This window comes from Chaetura pelagica, unplaced genomic scaffold, assembly GCF_000747805.2.
Source record: "Chaetura pelagica isolate M959 unplaced genomic scaffold, ChaPel_1.0 scaffold477, whole genome shotgun sequence".
In the NCBI taxonomy this organism is placed as follows: Eukaryota; Metazoa; Chordata; class Aves; order Apodiformes; family Apodidae; genus Chaetura; species Chaetura pelagica.
In genome coordinates this window covers 804297-821066 of record NW_009953956.1, presented here as the reverse complement: position 1 = coordinate 821066, position 16770 = coordinate 804297, and the positions used below count along the sequence as shown (strand labels likewise).

Sequence of the window (16770 nt, the reverse complement as noted above, 5' to 3'; positions counted from 1 at the left end):
CTGGCTGGCTAAGCTACAAATCTTAATCCTTTTCTGTCTGCTTGGGTGCCTTTCTTAAGGAAAGAACTCAAAATGAATCTAAGGAGCTGAAAATGTTTCCTCCTTTCCAATAAACAACAGCCACAGGGAAAAACTGGGGGTGAAAGAAGATCTAAGTGATCCTTTTTGGAATCATAATATTTACAAGTTTATTTAGATTTTTATTTGATATTAATTAGTAAAAATCAACAAAGAAGTATTTTTTTCAGGAAAAAAAATGTCATTTTCCCTGGGTTTATTCTTCAGACACTCCCTAAAACTGATCCAGGTATTCACATACCCAGTGTGTACTGGAAACCCTGCCCTGACCTTGCACAACACTGACTCTGTATACACAGACACACAAAAAAACCCAAAGCTTTTGGAGTTGTTCTTTTTTGAAACTCTGGAAGCTTGCTCAGCTTCAGGCCAGCAGAGTCAGGAGTGGTGACACAAGCAGCCTGTAAGAGAAGGTGTCAGGGGGCTGCCCTGCTCTGCCTCCATCCTTCCCCCTCCCAGCTCCAGTGAGAGAAATGCCATGGTCTTCTGGAGAGGGAGCCAAATGCTGCAAGTGCAGCTGCCAAGCAGAAAAATAAGGAAGGGAAGGAAGGGAAAACCCCTCCCTTCAACATGAAAGCCAAATGCTGCAAGTGCAGCTGCCAAGCAGGAAAACAAGGAAGGGAAAACCCCTCCCTTCAACATGAGGAGGCCAAAGTCAGAAGCTCAAGAGCACAAGAGCCAACTCCCCAGTACAGAAATACAAAGATGTCCAAGTGATGGACAATGCAGAGAAGGGATGAACAATCTCTGGAGCTCACATGGGGCAAAGGGGAAAGGTGTGGGCTGGGGGAACAGCAGAACAAGCCCTGAGGGATGGAGAAGAGGTGGAACAAACAGTGGAAACACATTTTATGTTCCCAAACAGCAATGAGCAAGGGAAGGTAATATAATGCACCCCTGATTCCAAAATTAACCTTATCACACGCTGCAAATCAAGCGAGGAGCAGTTTTTATGCACACGAGTGTATAAAAAGAACAGTACCTACCCTGACCCTTGTGGTTAACTTCTTTAGCAGCAATCACTTTGTTTATAACAGTCTGAAGGAAATCATTCTCCCCTGCCACCCTGGGTGAAAAACGGGATGATATGTTCAGCTGCTTGTGTCGAATGGCGTCATCCAACGCTAGCCTGGAGGATGCACATGACGACCAACACCAGGAAACAAAGGGTCACAGAAAACCAGAAGTCACAGTAACAAGGGAACACAAAAGATCATATCATAGTTGTGACAAAGAGTGTTTATTAGTCGACGCAAGACAAAGGACAGGAAAGGTAACAAGAAAGACAGAGGAAGATCATTAATCAGAAGAACGCTGCTCTACCCCAGCGAAGTGCAGCTCGCCTGGGTTGTTACTGCATGCACAGGCCCCAGGAGCACTTGGTGAGGAGAGGAAGGACACCTCCCACCTGAGAACCCCCTGCTAAGCAGTGAAAACCCACACGGGCAGTTTTCTCTTTAATATATAGAGCAGACTGGCCCTGCAACACCTCCTGTCACTCTACAGGTGAAGCAGCAGCGCATCCCACCTGAAGCAAAAGCTACCGCCAACCTCACAGAAATGGCACAGGAGAGAGGCAGATAATCCCAACGTTCTGTTAAACTTGATGAAGGAATGAAGAGATGGAAATTATAAATAAACAGCAGCATTAAGTGTCATTTCAAGTCAACTTGCCAAGTGCTTTTGACAGCCATTGTGCTGGTGACTAGTGAATGAACACAAACACAAAGATGTGGGAACAGAACTGCATGTGGCACAACAGAAGCAAAAGCATGGAATGAGAAGAAAAATGTGGCTCAGGTATAGAGCTTAAGCCTATGTTGGAAATAATGACACCAGTATTCATTGCCCGTTTCCCAATTGTTCATATTGTTTGCAATACACTTCTTCAGAGGAATGTTTTAATTTAGGCAGAAAAAAAAATATATAAATCACACTGTACAGTTTTTCCAAAAGCTGATCTGTGTGTACAGAAAGAATAAATCAGTGTTAATGGAGCAGAAACCTAGATGTTCCATTAGCATCCACTTTGATGCACAAAGATTCATTTTCACTGCATCCTTCCACACTCACTGAAAAATAAGCTTGCTATTGTTTACAACACAATGAACCTACCATGAATGCACCCTTGCCTAAAAAAACCCTGTTCTAGTAGAAAAACTGAATCGTATTTCTGATTTTCACATGAACACCCTACCCTGCTACATGCAGCAAAACTGATCAGCCACTCCCTGGAGCACCTCCAGACCTTGCAGCCCTCTCAAGAGCCCTACCTTTTCAAACCACAGGGGCTTCCTGAATTAAGTCTATTTTCCAAAATAAAGTGAATTGGAGATTAGATTATTTAAGCTTTTTTAAAAAATATATATTATCAACACCCTCTGAATATCCATTAGCAGATTAACCAAGGAATTTGGCTAAAGAAGTACAGTTTGTGGTTTTGAAGAGATGGCAGTCTTAACACTGCACACAATGGGAAAACTAAGCTTTCAGATTTTATGCACCTTTATTTGACTTATCCTTTCTACCTTTATCCACTTCATGGAATAAAAAAAAAAGGCCTCTGTGAACTATGGACAGACCATAGTATTTGCCACACATTCTTTCTGTTAATAAGCTTTTACTGCTAAAAGCTCTTCCTACAAACACATTCACAAGAATTCAGGCCATTAAACCCATTTTTCTTAATATGATTTTGTGGCTTGAAGTCAAAAATCATCTTTGATAGTATCTTAAAATTCATGTATGTCCATACTTTAAAGGATATCAACTCCATATTTGCTATTAGCTGATTTAATTACTTCAAAATAGTATCTGTCAAACTCCATGTCAGCAACCTTAGAGTCACTGTGGGAAGGTTTGCAGCTTTAGGTGACTAAAAATAAGACCAAATCCAGGTAGGAGACTGGTCTCCTTGATGCTGGGAACCAGCTCAAACAGGTATGTGCAGCAGCAACATCTTCTCCCTTATCATCCAACCAAAATACTTAAGGTTTCTGCTACAACGCATGTGATAAAGCTGAATTATAAAATGATATTGCAGGAGGTTTATGAAGCCATCCTTTAAATTCCCAGCTTTTGTTAGTACTCTGGTTACAGTGTTATACCTGCGACCAAAATGAAGATAAATATTATCTTTTACTAATTTCATAGAAGTCACCTGCAGGGGATGTTGGCAACACTGCTGGTCTTGATTAACCTCAGGCAGAGCAAAACCAGCAATGTTCTGATTTTAAGCATTTCACCCCTTACACCTTAGCACCCTGACATCTTGAAAGAAAAAGTAAACAAGACTGCAAACCTGGGAATGCTTGCCTTAATCTCAAGACATGAAAAAAAGAAGTGTCTGGGGTTATCACTATTATAATTTAAGGGAAATTATCTGGAAAAAAAATCTAAGTACTACTCAAGATAAAATAACACACTGAAATAAGTTGAACTTCAGAATATCTACAGAAGATTCTTCCAAAAGTTTAAAATGTTTGTGGGTTTTTTTGTTTGGTTTATTCTTTTTTCAAATGAAAGCTAAAATCTTAATTCATTCAACTTCTGCTTGTTCTTTAAGCTGTTCCCTACTTACGGCTGAAATGGGATGAAGTGCTGCTTGTCCTCATCGTCCACCTTGCCATTAATTATGTCAGTAACATCCATTACTGAAAAGAAAAACAAAGTGTGCTGAATGAAGTGATCAACATGGGAAGGGGGTACTGAGGGAATGCTAGAATCATAGAATCCCATCATTAAGGTTGGAAAAGACCTCTAAGATCATCAAGTCCAACCATCAACCCAACACCACCATGCCAACTAAACCATAGCCCCAAGTGCTATATCTGCAAGTGTTTTCAACACCTCCAAGGATGGTGACTCCACCACCTCCCTGGGCAGCTCATTCCAATGCTTGACCAGTTTCTCATTAAATTTTTTTTCCTGCCATCCAAGCTAAGGGACTGGGGAACCAATCAGTGGGATACGGGAGGCAATGACGACTCAGAAGGGGGATGGAGTTATCAACTGTGCAACTCCAGATTTTTCCTGTAGAATATCATCACCTTGCAAATAACCTTTGGCACCGCCAGGCAAAATGTGAGTCCCGAAAGCTGCAGTGAAGTCTACAACACAGCAATCCAATTCACCTGGACCCAGGAGCAATTCCGAGTTACACAGCTCCGTGGGAGTTTCACACACCCAACTTGCTATGCCAGGACCTAACTCGACCTAGAGAGTGCCAGGGCACAGAGTTACCTGCTACTCCAAAGGGGCGCCGCAGCCCCGAGGTCAGCTTCCTGGTGTTGTTGTCCCTCAGCTCCATCCTGCCCACTCGCACAATCTGACACACGAAACTGATTTTCTCTCTTTTCAGGTCTTTGCTGCCCAGGTCCTAGAAACAGTCATTTCTTTGGGTTACTTTACACTAATTGAATATCAAGTCCCTTTTTAGTAGGCAGAAGGCTGGCTCCTCAGAACACACCCTTGCCATGCCAGTCTCGAGCACCAGGCCAAATCGTTCTCAGAGTGAAGGAGTTTTTGTAACAGCATTTAAAAGTCTTGACTTCCATATAAATTAATTTCTTAGGAGGCCAAATCATTTCTAGTAACTTATAACTTCAAAGACCAACTTTGGTTTAGCCACGTGTCAAGAATATCTGGTAGCCACATATGAGAAACATCCTACATGAGCCTTCCTCAGGATCACCACCTGCAGAGGTAACTTCACACTGTTTGCATGAACATCATCACATTCCTCAGTTACTCACAAGCTGTGGAACAACTGCTTAAGGACCTGCCAGCTGAACCAGTGCCCACACTTACAGTGAATACTGCTCGAAGGTTATGCAATCTGTCTATGTCTTTGGGGAGTCCACAGCTTGACCAACGCACCAAGTAGTTTTCACTGAAAGAACAATAATTGAGGACTATTTGTTTCAAAGGCTTCCTTTAACATAAGCATGTGAAAGCAACTTCAGAATTTGCAGAAAACTATTTTAAACCCAAGCTACTTATCCTAAAAAAAATAATGCTTATTTAGTGGAAAGCTGATCTATACCCTTGGTGTATATAGTTTACAAAAGAAAGCAGTCCCTCAGGAGCAAAGTGCAAGAACTTGTTTAAGGAAGCATGGGATGGAGACATCCAACTCCCAGATTCAGAGCCAAGGCTGTGTCAAGGCACACAGCCTTGCAGGGCTGTTCACGTCTCACTTAGACTCTGCCCTTTGGGAGCCACAGGCACAGCAGGATAAAGAACAAATCAGCCCTGAAATGTTCCCAAGGTGAAGGGACTTCCCTGATGCTGTGCAGACCATGACCAAGAGCTGCTGCACTGCTGCTTCCCAGGTGATCCTGTCCTAAGCACTTCACAGGAATTTAACTTCCATAAACCCTCTCATCCTGCAAAACTACCTCTCTACTTTGAGCAAGCACAAATCAGGGAGTACACTCAAGAGTAAACCAACCTGATGAATTTTGATTCCAGTGGATCATAGAGAGACATCAGGACTTCAGCATCTTCTCCTATTTTACAGACTACGTTTTTTAAATTTACAAATAAAGCAAATGAAGGAGTGGCAGCAAACTTAGCTTGTCTGTTGATATCGATATTCTGCTTCTGAGACTGGAATTCAAGAACAGAAAAAACTTCAATTTAACTTTGCCTAGCAAATATCCAACCACTATCAAACTTTCCTAAAAGCTCTCACATAGAAGAGGGGTTTTCTGTCAAGTCTCTAACTCCAGTGATCTTTGTTTATATTAGGATTTCCAACAGATTGCTTAAGACATACAATTTCTTACCAAATGTTTAAGCCTAGTAATTCTTCATAAACATATCCAATTCTTCATTACCAATGCTAAAAATAACAGTCACCTGGTTAGTTAAAAGTTTTATGTCTCCCACAGAAAAGCCACAGTACATCTTACTTTTTCTTCCTGTAGCCTCTCTTCAACTTGCTTAGAAGCAATTTCATGTGCCCTGAAAAGACTGATGGTGCTGGTCTGCTCTGGGTCCAAAATGTTGCCATCTTCATCTCTAACGACCAGATCTAAATCAAGAATTCTACACAAATAAAAAACAACATACTTGTGAATTCACAGTGCTCATATAAGTGCTTAAAGAACACCTGCCAAGTGTTTAACATCAAAGTCATGTACACCTGACATATGATGAAAAAGGATTATTTGATCACGATCAAACAATTTAACATGTCACCAGACACAACCCAGAGATAACCATCCCTGGCTGGAAGTCTCTTTTTCCCACAGCACAGAAAGAATCAATGTAAATTAAATAGCAGAACAGCTGGGGAAGTAATTTCTTAAACAACTAAATTTGCAAGAGACCATCTCATCCTCTGATTCATCTGACAGTTTGAACAACCAACCACTACAGTCACACCACATGCAAACTGGTCAGTTCATTTTGTCCCACTCCACATTCTCCTCCAAACCATATCCACGTTTTAGCAGAAACCTACAGGACACAAGAAGGCAGAAATTGTTTCCCTTTATTTAAAGCAGCAGCCAGATTTCTGTCAGCAAAGTGCTAAGGTCCATTATTACCTTCTGTAGAGAGGAAGGTTGCTGCTATAATCAAATCCAGTCTTAGGCAAGATTTTTCACATTTTTCCATGTTATTACAGTGTTGGCAGCAGAACCAAGGATTAAAACATCAGGTCTATGTTGATCTGCATGTCTCTACCCATGTGCCCTAAGGCTGATCACCTCACCTCTGTTTCTATACACATAGCCCTTATTTTCTTCTCCCTCTGCAGTCACTTCTCATGATGAGGCTGCGGTAACTTTGGTTTTGAAATATGTTTATCAATAAGCTGAAACCAAACCTGAAGAGTCTAATAAGCCACACAGAGGTCTGTGGTTTATCTGAGAATAAAGTCCCCCTCAGACATAACCCACAAGGACTTGAAAAGAAGAGGAGCTGTGGCAGATGAAGATGTGTTTAATGTACTTAGAGCATCACTCCTCACTCTTCCCTGACAAGAAGGAAACCTGGGGGTGTTAAACACAGCCAATTAACTGCACTGCCTTAATTCAAAGGTGGTCAAAAATCACTCATGCAGGCAGCAGCTTATTAGCAAATATCTCCTAAAATATACTCTGGAACTGGCCTAAGTCATGTTAAAGGTCTGTTAAGCACCTCTGGAACACCAACCTCCCAGATTAATTTTCCAGTGAAAAAAATGGTTTCAGCACTGAAACCAAACAGGAAAGCAGGCAAAGTCTTATTGCTCCTCCCTACTACTGTTTCCTAGACAGCAGCCACAGCAGCAGATGCATCCACTGACCACTTGTATCATAACCACCAGCAGAGTCCTTCTGCAGGGGAAAAGATCCATCACTCAGCCTGATACACACCAGCAGGATAGGAACCTTTGCACAGACTGTCAAATACATAGAAGTAAACACTCCTTTGATTCAACTTCTTTTGTTTTATCCTTTAACTTGCAAATGATGCTTGGAAAAACACTGACATTTTTTCCCCAAGTGCCCCAGTTACAGATTTTTTGCAGCTGAATAAAAATAAACACATTTTCACAACACAATTACCTGAAACATGCAGTGAAACTGTTGTTTTTATTTATAGAAAAAAATAATCTTATTTACAAATCAGTACTTCACAAACCAGGAAAAGTTAGTATATGATTAGATCAGAAAACATTTATGAAACACATAATGAATTCATTCTGTCTGGATATTGAAATAATCATTTGTGCTTATTTTAGACAAAAGTGAATGTATGACTGCATTAGAAACATATGGTATCTTTCAGTTGTGAGTATTTACTCAGAAGTTCCAATTCACTTCCCTCCTGCACTCCACAGAGAATGTTCTGATCACTTAATTAGTCCATCAGAATGTTACGAATATAGAGCACAGCACAAGATGTTCCATTGTATTTGTATCATAACCACCAGCAGAGTCCTTCTGCAGGGGAAAAGATCCATCACTCAGCCTGATACACACCAGCAGGATAGGAACCTTTGCACAGACTGTCAAATACATAGAAGTAAACACTCCTTTGATTCAACTTCTTTTGTTTTATCCTTTAACTTGCAAATGATGCTTGGAAAAACACTGACATTTTTTCCCCAAGTGCCCCAGTTACAGATTTTTTGCAGCTGAATAAAAATAAACACATTTTCACAACACAATTACCTGACCCAATTTCAGAAAAGCACTAAAAAAAAAAAAGGTCTCATGAATTTGTATTTTACTTCCTCAGATATTTTTGACAACATGCAGTGAAACTGTTGTTTTTATTTATAGAAAAAAATAATCTTATTTACAAATCAGTACTTCACAAACCAGGAAAAGTTAGTATATGATTAGATCAGAAAACATTTATGAAAAGCATAATGAATTCATTCTGTCTGGATATTGAAATAATCATTTGTGCTTATTTTAGACAAAAGTGAATGTATGACTGCATTAGAAACATATGGTATCTTTCAGTTGTGAGTATTTACTCAGAAGTTCCAATTCACTTCCCTCCTGCACTCCACAGAGAATGTTCTGATCACTTAATTAGTCCATCAGAATGTTACGAATATAGAGCACAGCACAAGATGTTCCATTGTATTTGAAGGCTGAGCATCTGGAGGTTATTCAGAGTAACTTTAACCAACTCCTTAAGCCAGATGGTAAAATACAGTAGCCAAACAAATATCAACAACATCTGGTTAATTGTCTGCTGAGGTACAACATTTCATATCTTGAATTATAAATGCTAATTACCGACTGAATGCAGTTACTGATGATTATTTTTAATTATTTTTTTAAATCACAGCTTTTGCTGCTAAAGTACATGAACAGAAATAGTGCAAATTTGGCAGTCCTTAAGGAATAAAACACCAAGAGCTGAAATCTGAGGAGTTATTTACATCACAAAGGACTTAAAGGCTGGCTGCTGAAAACTTTGCCAGTCCCCAGGTGCACTGTCTCTCAGTATTCAAAACACTGCTTCAAATCATTTCCTGATCAAGGAGTGAGATGGGCTCTCATTTTCAACCAAAACAGAAAGTAGTAACTACATAGACAATTTGTAACTCAAAATCTGCACTTTAGAAAATTTGCTTACACCCAGACCACTGTTTAACAAAGAGTTAATAATAATAGTATCCAACATATGCAACCTAGATAGCTTTTTATGGTAGATATTTCCTTCCCCATCTCCATTCTCTTCTGTTAAACAGTCAGATTTAATATAAGAAAGTATCTGTTAACCTTCAGGTACAAGCTGGATACTACATAAGCAGAGGAACAATGAGCTAAACTCTGCTTTTGAGCCAAATCCTTCAACATCATATTACAGTGAAGTGACTTGAGGGCACACACAGCTGGTGGTGTTGAGAAGGCAGTAACTGTCTATGCTTCCAAAGCAAGCAGAGTTTAAATCCTACTTTGATTGCAGACAATACTTGCAGTTTTCAACTGACCTTATGAGTTACAACTTCATAGCAGTATCAAGCTGATAACAGCATCAAGCAAGTGAGAGAATTACATATGGATCCCAGGTTACATCTTGTAATTTGTATTATAAAGAGGCTGTATCAACTTCATTCTTCATCTTGCTACAACAGGACTGTTGATACACTATTACATCTCCATAAACAGAGGAATAAAAATCCTACAAACAGTCATCTACAGCTAATATGTATCACACCAGCTGATTTGGTTTTAAGCAGGTACACTTAAAAAAACATTGTTCACAAACCTGTTGCCATAATCAATTTTGGCAGTCACTTTCTTCTTCAGTTCTTTGAGCTCATCTTGGGGTAGGGTCCCAGAGAGTATTTGAGATCTCCACTCAATCAGATCATAGATCATGTGCCGCACGCTGCGAAACATATCCCTGTTATCCTGCTGTTGGGAGGAAAAAGATGGGGAACAGTTAGCTCTGAAGTCTCCTGAGCAGCTTTTAAATACATATAACAAACTAAAATTGTACAACAGGAATTCCCAGATAGAGAGTAAGAATCTACAGTTAGCTCTAAAATAGAAGCTGTTCTGTAGCACAGAATACTGAACACGGAGTCTTACACTCTGCTTTACGTATGTAAATAAGTGTAAACGCTTGAGTTTGTTTCCTTAAAACCCAGGTCCTGCTGTTTTCAGAATGGACAATTCAAGGGAAAGATACTCTCTTCATGGCTCACAGGGTGACTTCATTCAATAACCCCCTGTACTGAGTAGAACGGGACTAAAAATGGTGCATTTAACAGCAAGAGGCTCGAGCTCTGCAATACTCCATCTGCAGCACAGAATCCTTTCCCCCCACACTTAAACCTTCAGAATAACACTTTCAAACTCCTCTGTGTGCAAAGCCAAGCACATCCATATCTTACAAGGCCACAGGTAACACAGGAAGGGAAATGAAAAGCCAGGAAAGCAATAAACCTTCTAGGAAGTTGAAAACCTTCATTGTTTACAGGAGCTGGGGCTGCAGCTGCTGAACAGGGCACAGCAGCACACACACTCCCCTTGGCAGCACTCAGCTGAGCTAGGGCAGGGGAAGACAGAACTCCAGACCTCCTATGAAAGAAGATGCTTTTCCAGAGCATCTTCTATATGCATGTCCACATGCACTTGCATTCAGAGACTAAAGATCAAATCTTCAACCACAAAACAGAAGGTTTAAGCTGTGGACAGGGCACACACTCAAGCTTAGCACAAACTGAACAGAACAAAGGCCTTGTTTTCTCTTGTGAAAGGTAACATCCAAGATAAAGAGGACACAGAAGCCCTGAATGCTTTGATCTAACCCAGAAGCAGCCTCTCACTGTCTTCATAACCCTCAAAACCTAAACCATTAGTTCAATATGCTCTTCAAAAGAATACACCTTTCTAAACACCCTACATTGATGAATTATTCAGGCTACACAAAGCTATCTTTCATCCAGGCTACACCCAGGCCTTTTTGAATGAAAAGCACTGGAATAATTAAATAATTCAAGTAAAATTCTTTGCTTGATATAACAGACAACCAAAAACCTGCAGAAGGTGCAGGAAAAGGGTACCATGACTCACAGACTGGGAAAAAATATCTGTGAAACTTTAAGCTTTCAGTCTGTTCAGATTATCAAAAAGCTGACTTGATTATAGTGTGAGAATCTTCACAGAGAGAAAATACCCATTATTAAAAGCTCTTTAATGTAGCACAGAAAGACACAACAGGCACATGTGGCTGGAAGCTAAACACAGACAGATCCAAATTGGAAAGAGGTTCATGACTTTGGATGCTGCAGACAATCAAACTACAGAGATGAAGGACACACCGTGTCCTCTGCCATCTGCAAATCAAAACTAAATACCTATTCCAGCAGAAAGTACAAACTGAATAAAGGCATAAATGTGGTTCTTTAATGACTTTTGATAGGCAAGATATGGACAACATGGAATACCTCCCTAGTCTGCAGACTGACCAGTTTGAAAACAGCTCCAGTAAACCAAGTCTCTCTTGGCAAGGCAATCCCAGTGTACCAATGCTGTTTGGCAGTTGATGGTATGAAATTAATCTCACGGATAAACAAACTCATTCAAGGTTCTATCTACTCAGAGCTAAGCTGTAACAGGGACCAGAGCCCTGAGTTGAGGCCACTGGTAGCATCACACATTGCCTGCTCTTGAATTCAAAGCTGTCAGGAAAGCCCTGTGGTCTTGTTTGCCTGTTCGTGTGCCTTCAGGGAAGGCAATGCATGACAAATGAGATGCAGTTCAAACAAGTGATTCCTAGACCAGGAGAATTCTATAATTTCCTGAAAGTTACTGCTACAAAAAGCACACACAAGCCTTCGTAAAAAAGCCTTCTCTTTCTCCTGCTATTCCTCCTTCCTTATCCTATGTGCATCACAACCAAGTATTCTGCACTCCTGCAACTAGAATTTCTCTGACATGAAGCAGGATCAGATTTCAGACTCAGGATAACCATAGAATCACAGAATTCCAGGTTGGAAGGAACCTCAAAGATCATCTGGCCCAACCTTTGTAGGTAATACTATAGTTGATATGAGGTGGCTCAGCACCCTGTCCAGCTGAGACTTAGAACTGCCCAATGTGGTGGAATCTACCACTTCCCTTGGGAGACTATTCCAGTGTTGGACTGTCCTCATGATGAAAAATTTAGCTTTTGTGTCCAACTGGAATCTCCCCAGGAACAACTTGAGTCCATCACCTCTTGTCTTTTCCACGTGACTCCTTGCAAAGACGGAGTCTCCATCTTCTTGGTAGCCACCCTTTAAGTACTGGGACATTATAATAAGATTTCCCCTAAGCCTTTTTTTCCTCAAGGCTGAACAAACCCAGTTTTCTCACTCTCCTCATACGGCAGGTCCTCCAGCCCTCTGATCATCCTTATGGCCCTCCTCTGGAGCCTTTCCAGCCTATCTCATCCCTTTTTTAGAGTGGGGACCAGATCTGAAGGCAATACTCCAGGTGTGGTCTGACAAGTGCTGAGCAGAGCAGGATGACAATTTCTTGATCTCTGCTGGTGATGCCTTTGTTGATGCAGCCCAGCATCCTGCTGGTTTCTTTGCCCTGCAGCACACAGGGTGCTCAGGTCCCATTCCACAGGGCTGCTCTCCAGCCAGGTGCACCCCAGTGCACTCCTGAGTTATGTGTTCCCAGGTACAAGACCTTACACTCCTCCCCACTGAACTTCATAGGGTTCCTGCTAGCCCACTCCTCCAGCCTGTCTGGGTCATCCTGGGGGTGGCTCTCCCTTCTGGAGTGTCAAGACAGTGACATCAGGGTCAAAAAGAAATCCTCACTGCCCTCAGCAGCACATTGCAGTGGAAACACAGGCAAAGCTGTTGTCAGTCCCCTCTCTAGTTGGCTTCTCTGCCTGTCAGCTTCTTCCTTGCTCCTCAACACATGCCCTCTCTAGTCTACATCACATTAAACCTCTAATTTTTCTATTACCCCATCTGATTATCAATGCAAGTGCTTATCACTATAAATCTACAGGAATATATTCTTATGTACTTGTAAATCAGGCATGTCACTTAAGGTCAGGATAAACTCGGATCAACTTCAAGTACAAGAACACTGAGAGGTAAAGAGAACAGACTGATGATTTTTTCAAAGGTTTAAGTTTACATCCACAAATTCAACATCAGATATTCTGTTTTTTCCTTAACACAGATCAACAGCCTCAAGAACTTCTCTCAAAACCATTTTCTTCAGCACAGCTGAAGAAGGTAGGTATCTTACAAAGTAGGTATCTTAAAAATCCAATGTACAGTGTATAACAATGCCCCATGAAACAAGGGCATGGTTGCTTAACAACTTGTTGCTAGATACAGGTAAAAAAGAAATAGTATTTGAGAAAACATCCATAAGAAACACAGTTGAGATTTGTGCCTTAACACAGATGATACTAAGTAGATTTTCAGCATTAAAAAGGGCCTTTAGAAAGAGAAACAGAAGTGACATGTCACTAGTAGTTCTTTCATACCCTTCACAGCATCCCTCTTCTCACAACCCATGTCCTGCTGCACGTTGCCCTGCACTGATACTCACCACGTACAACTGCCGCCAGATGATGGACCATTCCCGCAGCGTTGTGGTGACCTCCTGGATCAGGGGCAGTTCATTGGGTATCACGGTTTCATGTTGTCTTAAAAGAAGGGGGAAAAGAAGGTTGGATTGAGCGTTAGTTTTGTTTGGATGGCAGAAGCATTTCTAAGAAGGAACTGTCCATTTCCCAATAAATTCTTGGCTCTAAGGGTGGTGAGAAACCAGACCCGGGGGAGGTTGTTGATGCTCCATCCCTGGAGGTTTTTAAGGCAGGTTGGATGAGGTTTTGTGCAACTTGGTCTAGTGGTTCCCTGCTCATGGCAGGGGGGTTGGACCTTGATGATCTTTAAGGCCCCTTCCAACCTCAATGATTCTATGATTCTAAGACGACTCACTAACGACAGCAAAGAACTTATTATGCATTTGTAAGTTAGAAAGAATGTATAATCAGATTATCACCAGCACAGCCAGGTGATGTAAAGGGTACTTAGGTGGGCTGAGCCTAGGACATTGACCTCAGCCTTTTTTCCCTTCCCCTCTCATTTTTATACTCACAAGACAAGGACACCAACACATACCACACCATTTGTTGCTGAGATCTGAATTTCACAAGATGAAAGGCAGATAGGCACAACCTACAATGCCACGATACTAATGCTTATTGATTTTCAGGACACTGGTCTTGCAAAGAAAAATGAAGCACACAAGTCATTCCCATTAAGTTTCTGGATGACTTGTTTTAAAACTATGTGCCATGGAAGTAAAAACAACAGCTAGATCTTTTAATATTCCAGCAGTAGGGCACTTAAAGGCAGAGCTGTAATCAGCAAGAAAGATGTCGTTACTCAGCAATCTCATGATTAGCAGCTTTATCATTTGCATATTTAACAGTGTATAAAAATAAATCGGGCACAAAGTATTTTATCCTGCTTCACACCATTTCATACCTGCCTAATTATCAATTTCAGTCCACATTTTCTCCTGGGATTTGGGATTGGATTTTTCTTCCTGTTTTGTAAGTAAACTGTTGTACTGATTTTATGAACTTTTAGATGCATGTCCAGCAATGCTGGTGTATATATATAAAGATCAGAACTTTAACAAAAATCAGGCCAAACAATTAAGTGTTACACACATCAGGCAAGAGAGCAGGAGAACCACAACACGAACAATTTGAGAGAACTTCTTGGTAAGGTAGAAAATGATGCCTGGAGTCCAGTCTACAAGATTTATTGAAGAGGGAATTAAGAAAGTAGTTAAATTCCACCTGCATAAAAGGAAGATATTTCATATCAAAGGCCTCTTTTAATATATCAGGCAGAAAAGACTCAAGCACTGGAAGGTAAAAGAAATTGGGAAAACTGAAATTAGAACTCAGGTCGGGGGTCAGGAGTGAAGGAAGTTAATCTAGGTAATTATTAGTTAAAGGAGTAATGAAGTCATAAAGAAAAATGGTAAATTATTAAATTCTGCTAAAACATTTAGTTTCATACTGACAACACAGCCAGAAGCATTGCTGATGACACAGTCTCTTCCAACTTGAGGTGAGCTACCAACAGAAGATCTTTTTTAAAAGAAACACTTTCATCATCACCTCCTTAAATAACTGGAAGTGTAAGTTATCTGATAATACCCTGAAATTATGTGGATACAAATAGGAAAATGGATTTTAATAATTTTCAAATCAAACTTACCCTTTGCCTTCAACTGTTGCTTCCTTAAGGTGTATATAGGAGGCAGGAAATATGCCCTTGAGAAGGAGGAGAGAGGAAAAAATCTTTTAAATAACCAGTTGCATAGAACATTTTATTTGTTACCTAAAAATATGCCAAGACACATCACCAGTTCTGCAGAACCATTCACATCCTCTCCAGCATCAGAATAGTTGTGTTGTGGTGGTGTTTGTTTTTTTTTAATATACTTTTACATTTTGTATGACATGTTCTTTCAAGAGGGTGTTACTGTCACCTTAGCAAACAGACTCTGTTACACTCAGCTGCACAACAGCCAAGAACACAGCAGTGACACCCTGTCACTGGTGGCCCTCTGAAGGAGTGTTCCCCCTCCCCCAGGCCAAAGCACTTTGCCACAGTTCTCCATATCCCTGGATGATTATACAGAGATGCAAGTTAAAACAGACTTGCTTTTGAAAGCATGAAATACATTATTAACAGGTAACTCCAAAATGACATTGTGCCTGTGAATCCAGGTCCACTGCTTGTTCTTCCTCACATCTAACCAAGCTTTCTTATCCCGCTATAAGATATTGCTTCCATTCCCAAAGTGTTTTCTCCAGTGTTTCCAGCTAAAAAATAACCCAGAATGTGTGGGCAGCATACTGGGCTGCCCTGCTATGAAATCCATGGGCACACATCCTGCACTGCAGCCCTTAGCACACAGGCTACCCATAAAGCAGGGTCTTCTACTGACAACTTATGGTGTTACAATCCAAAAATCTCTTCAACAGACAAGACTGCAAAATGCCAGTACTGCTTTTCTGAGCAAATGTTTTAAATTCATCTCCAGATTCCAGAAATAAAATCATAGTTCCAAAATACTGTCAGCTCATTAAAAAAAAATAATTCAAGTCAAGCTGCAAAAACTAAGTTACTCCACCTCACCCTTTGAAGTAGGAGTTAAATTTTCTGACCTGGGAATGCAAAATAAAAGTATTCTTAGAAAATTACAGAAACTGGGGGTGGAAAGTGGAAGGGGTGTTGTTCAGTCACAGTTAAAAAAATAATAAGATACCCACTGCAATTAGCAGCAGACAAATGCTGCAACATGGGGAAATAATTTAAGCCCAGAAGAATGTGTATTTGCTTCTTAAGATGTACAAGGCATGTTCATGAAATATGGTTTGTAAGAAATATAGTGCATTTCCAAAAAAAGAAAATATCAAAATAGAATAGAAAAGCCACAGAACAGGCCTGGTTAGGAAAAGGGTGGGATGAACCACACAGCTCAGCTCTGTACTTTTAGACATGCAGACCACCATGCACCTCTGCAGGCCAACATCACATTGTAAGTGCTTTCCTTGAAGTGAAAGAAGAAGCAAAACCAGAAGTCATTTAATTCTGCTTAATTACTATTTTAAAGTAAAATGTTAAAAAAAAAAAAAAAAAAAAAAAAAAAAAAACACCCATGTTTTAAGAGTTTTTTTTGG

At 40.5% G+C, this 16770-nt stretch overlaps 1 protein-coding gene across 1 annotated transcript in view; it reads right to left on the bottom strand.

Annotated features, from left to right (window-relative positions):
* DOCK1 (dedicator of cytokinesis 1) overlaps window positions 1-16770 on the bottom strand; it is a 298906-nt gene that overhangs the window by 255999 nt on the left and 26137 nt on the right. The window contains exons 5-13 of the mRNA XM_010001879.1: window positions 15299-15354; window positions 13608-13704; window positions 9805-9953; window positions 5994-6129; window positions 5531-5688; window positions 4888-4969; window positions 4321-4456; window positions 3659-3731; window positions 1065-1207 (exon numbers count right to left, since the gene is read on the bottom strand). Coding sequence (XP_010000181.1) covers window positions 1065-1207; window positions 3659-3731; window positions 4321-4456; window positions 4888-4969; window positions 5531-5688; window positions 5994-6129; window positions 9805-9953; window positions 13608-13704; window positions 15299-15354 — 1030 coding nt within the window. The remainder of the gene's footprint in view (window positions 1-1064; window positions 1208-3658; window positions 3732-4320; window positions 4457-4887; window positions 4970-5530; window positions 5689-5993; window positions 6130-9804; window positions 9954-13607; window positions 13705-15298; window positions 15355-16770) is intronic.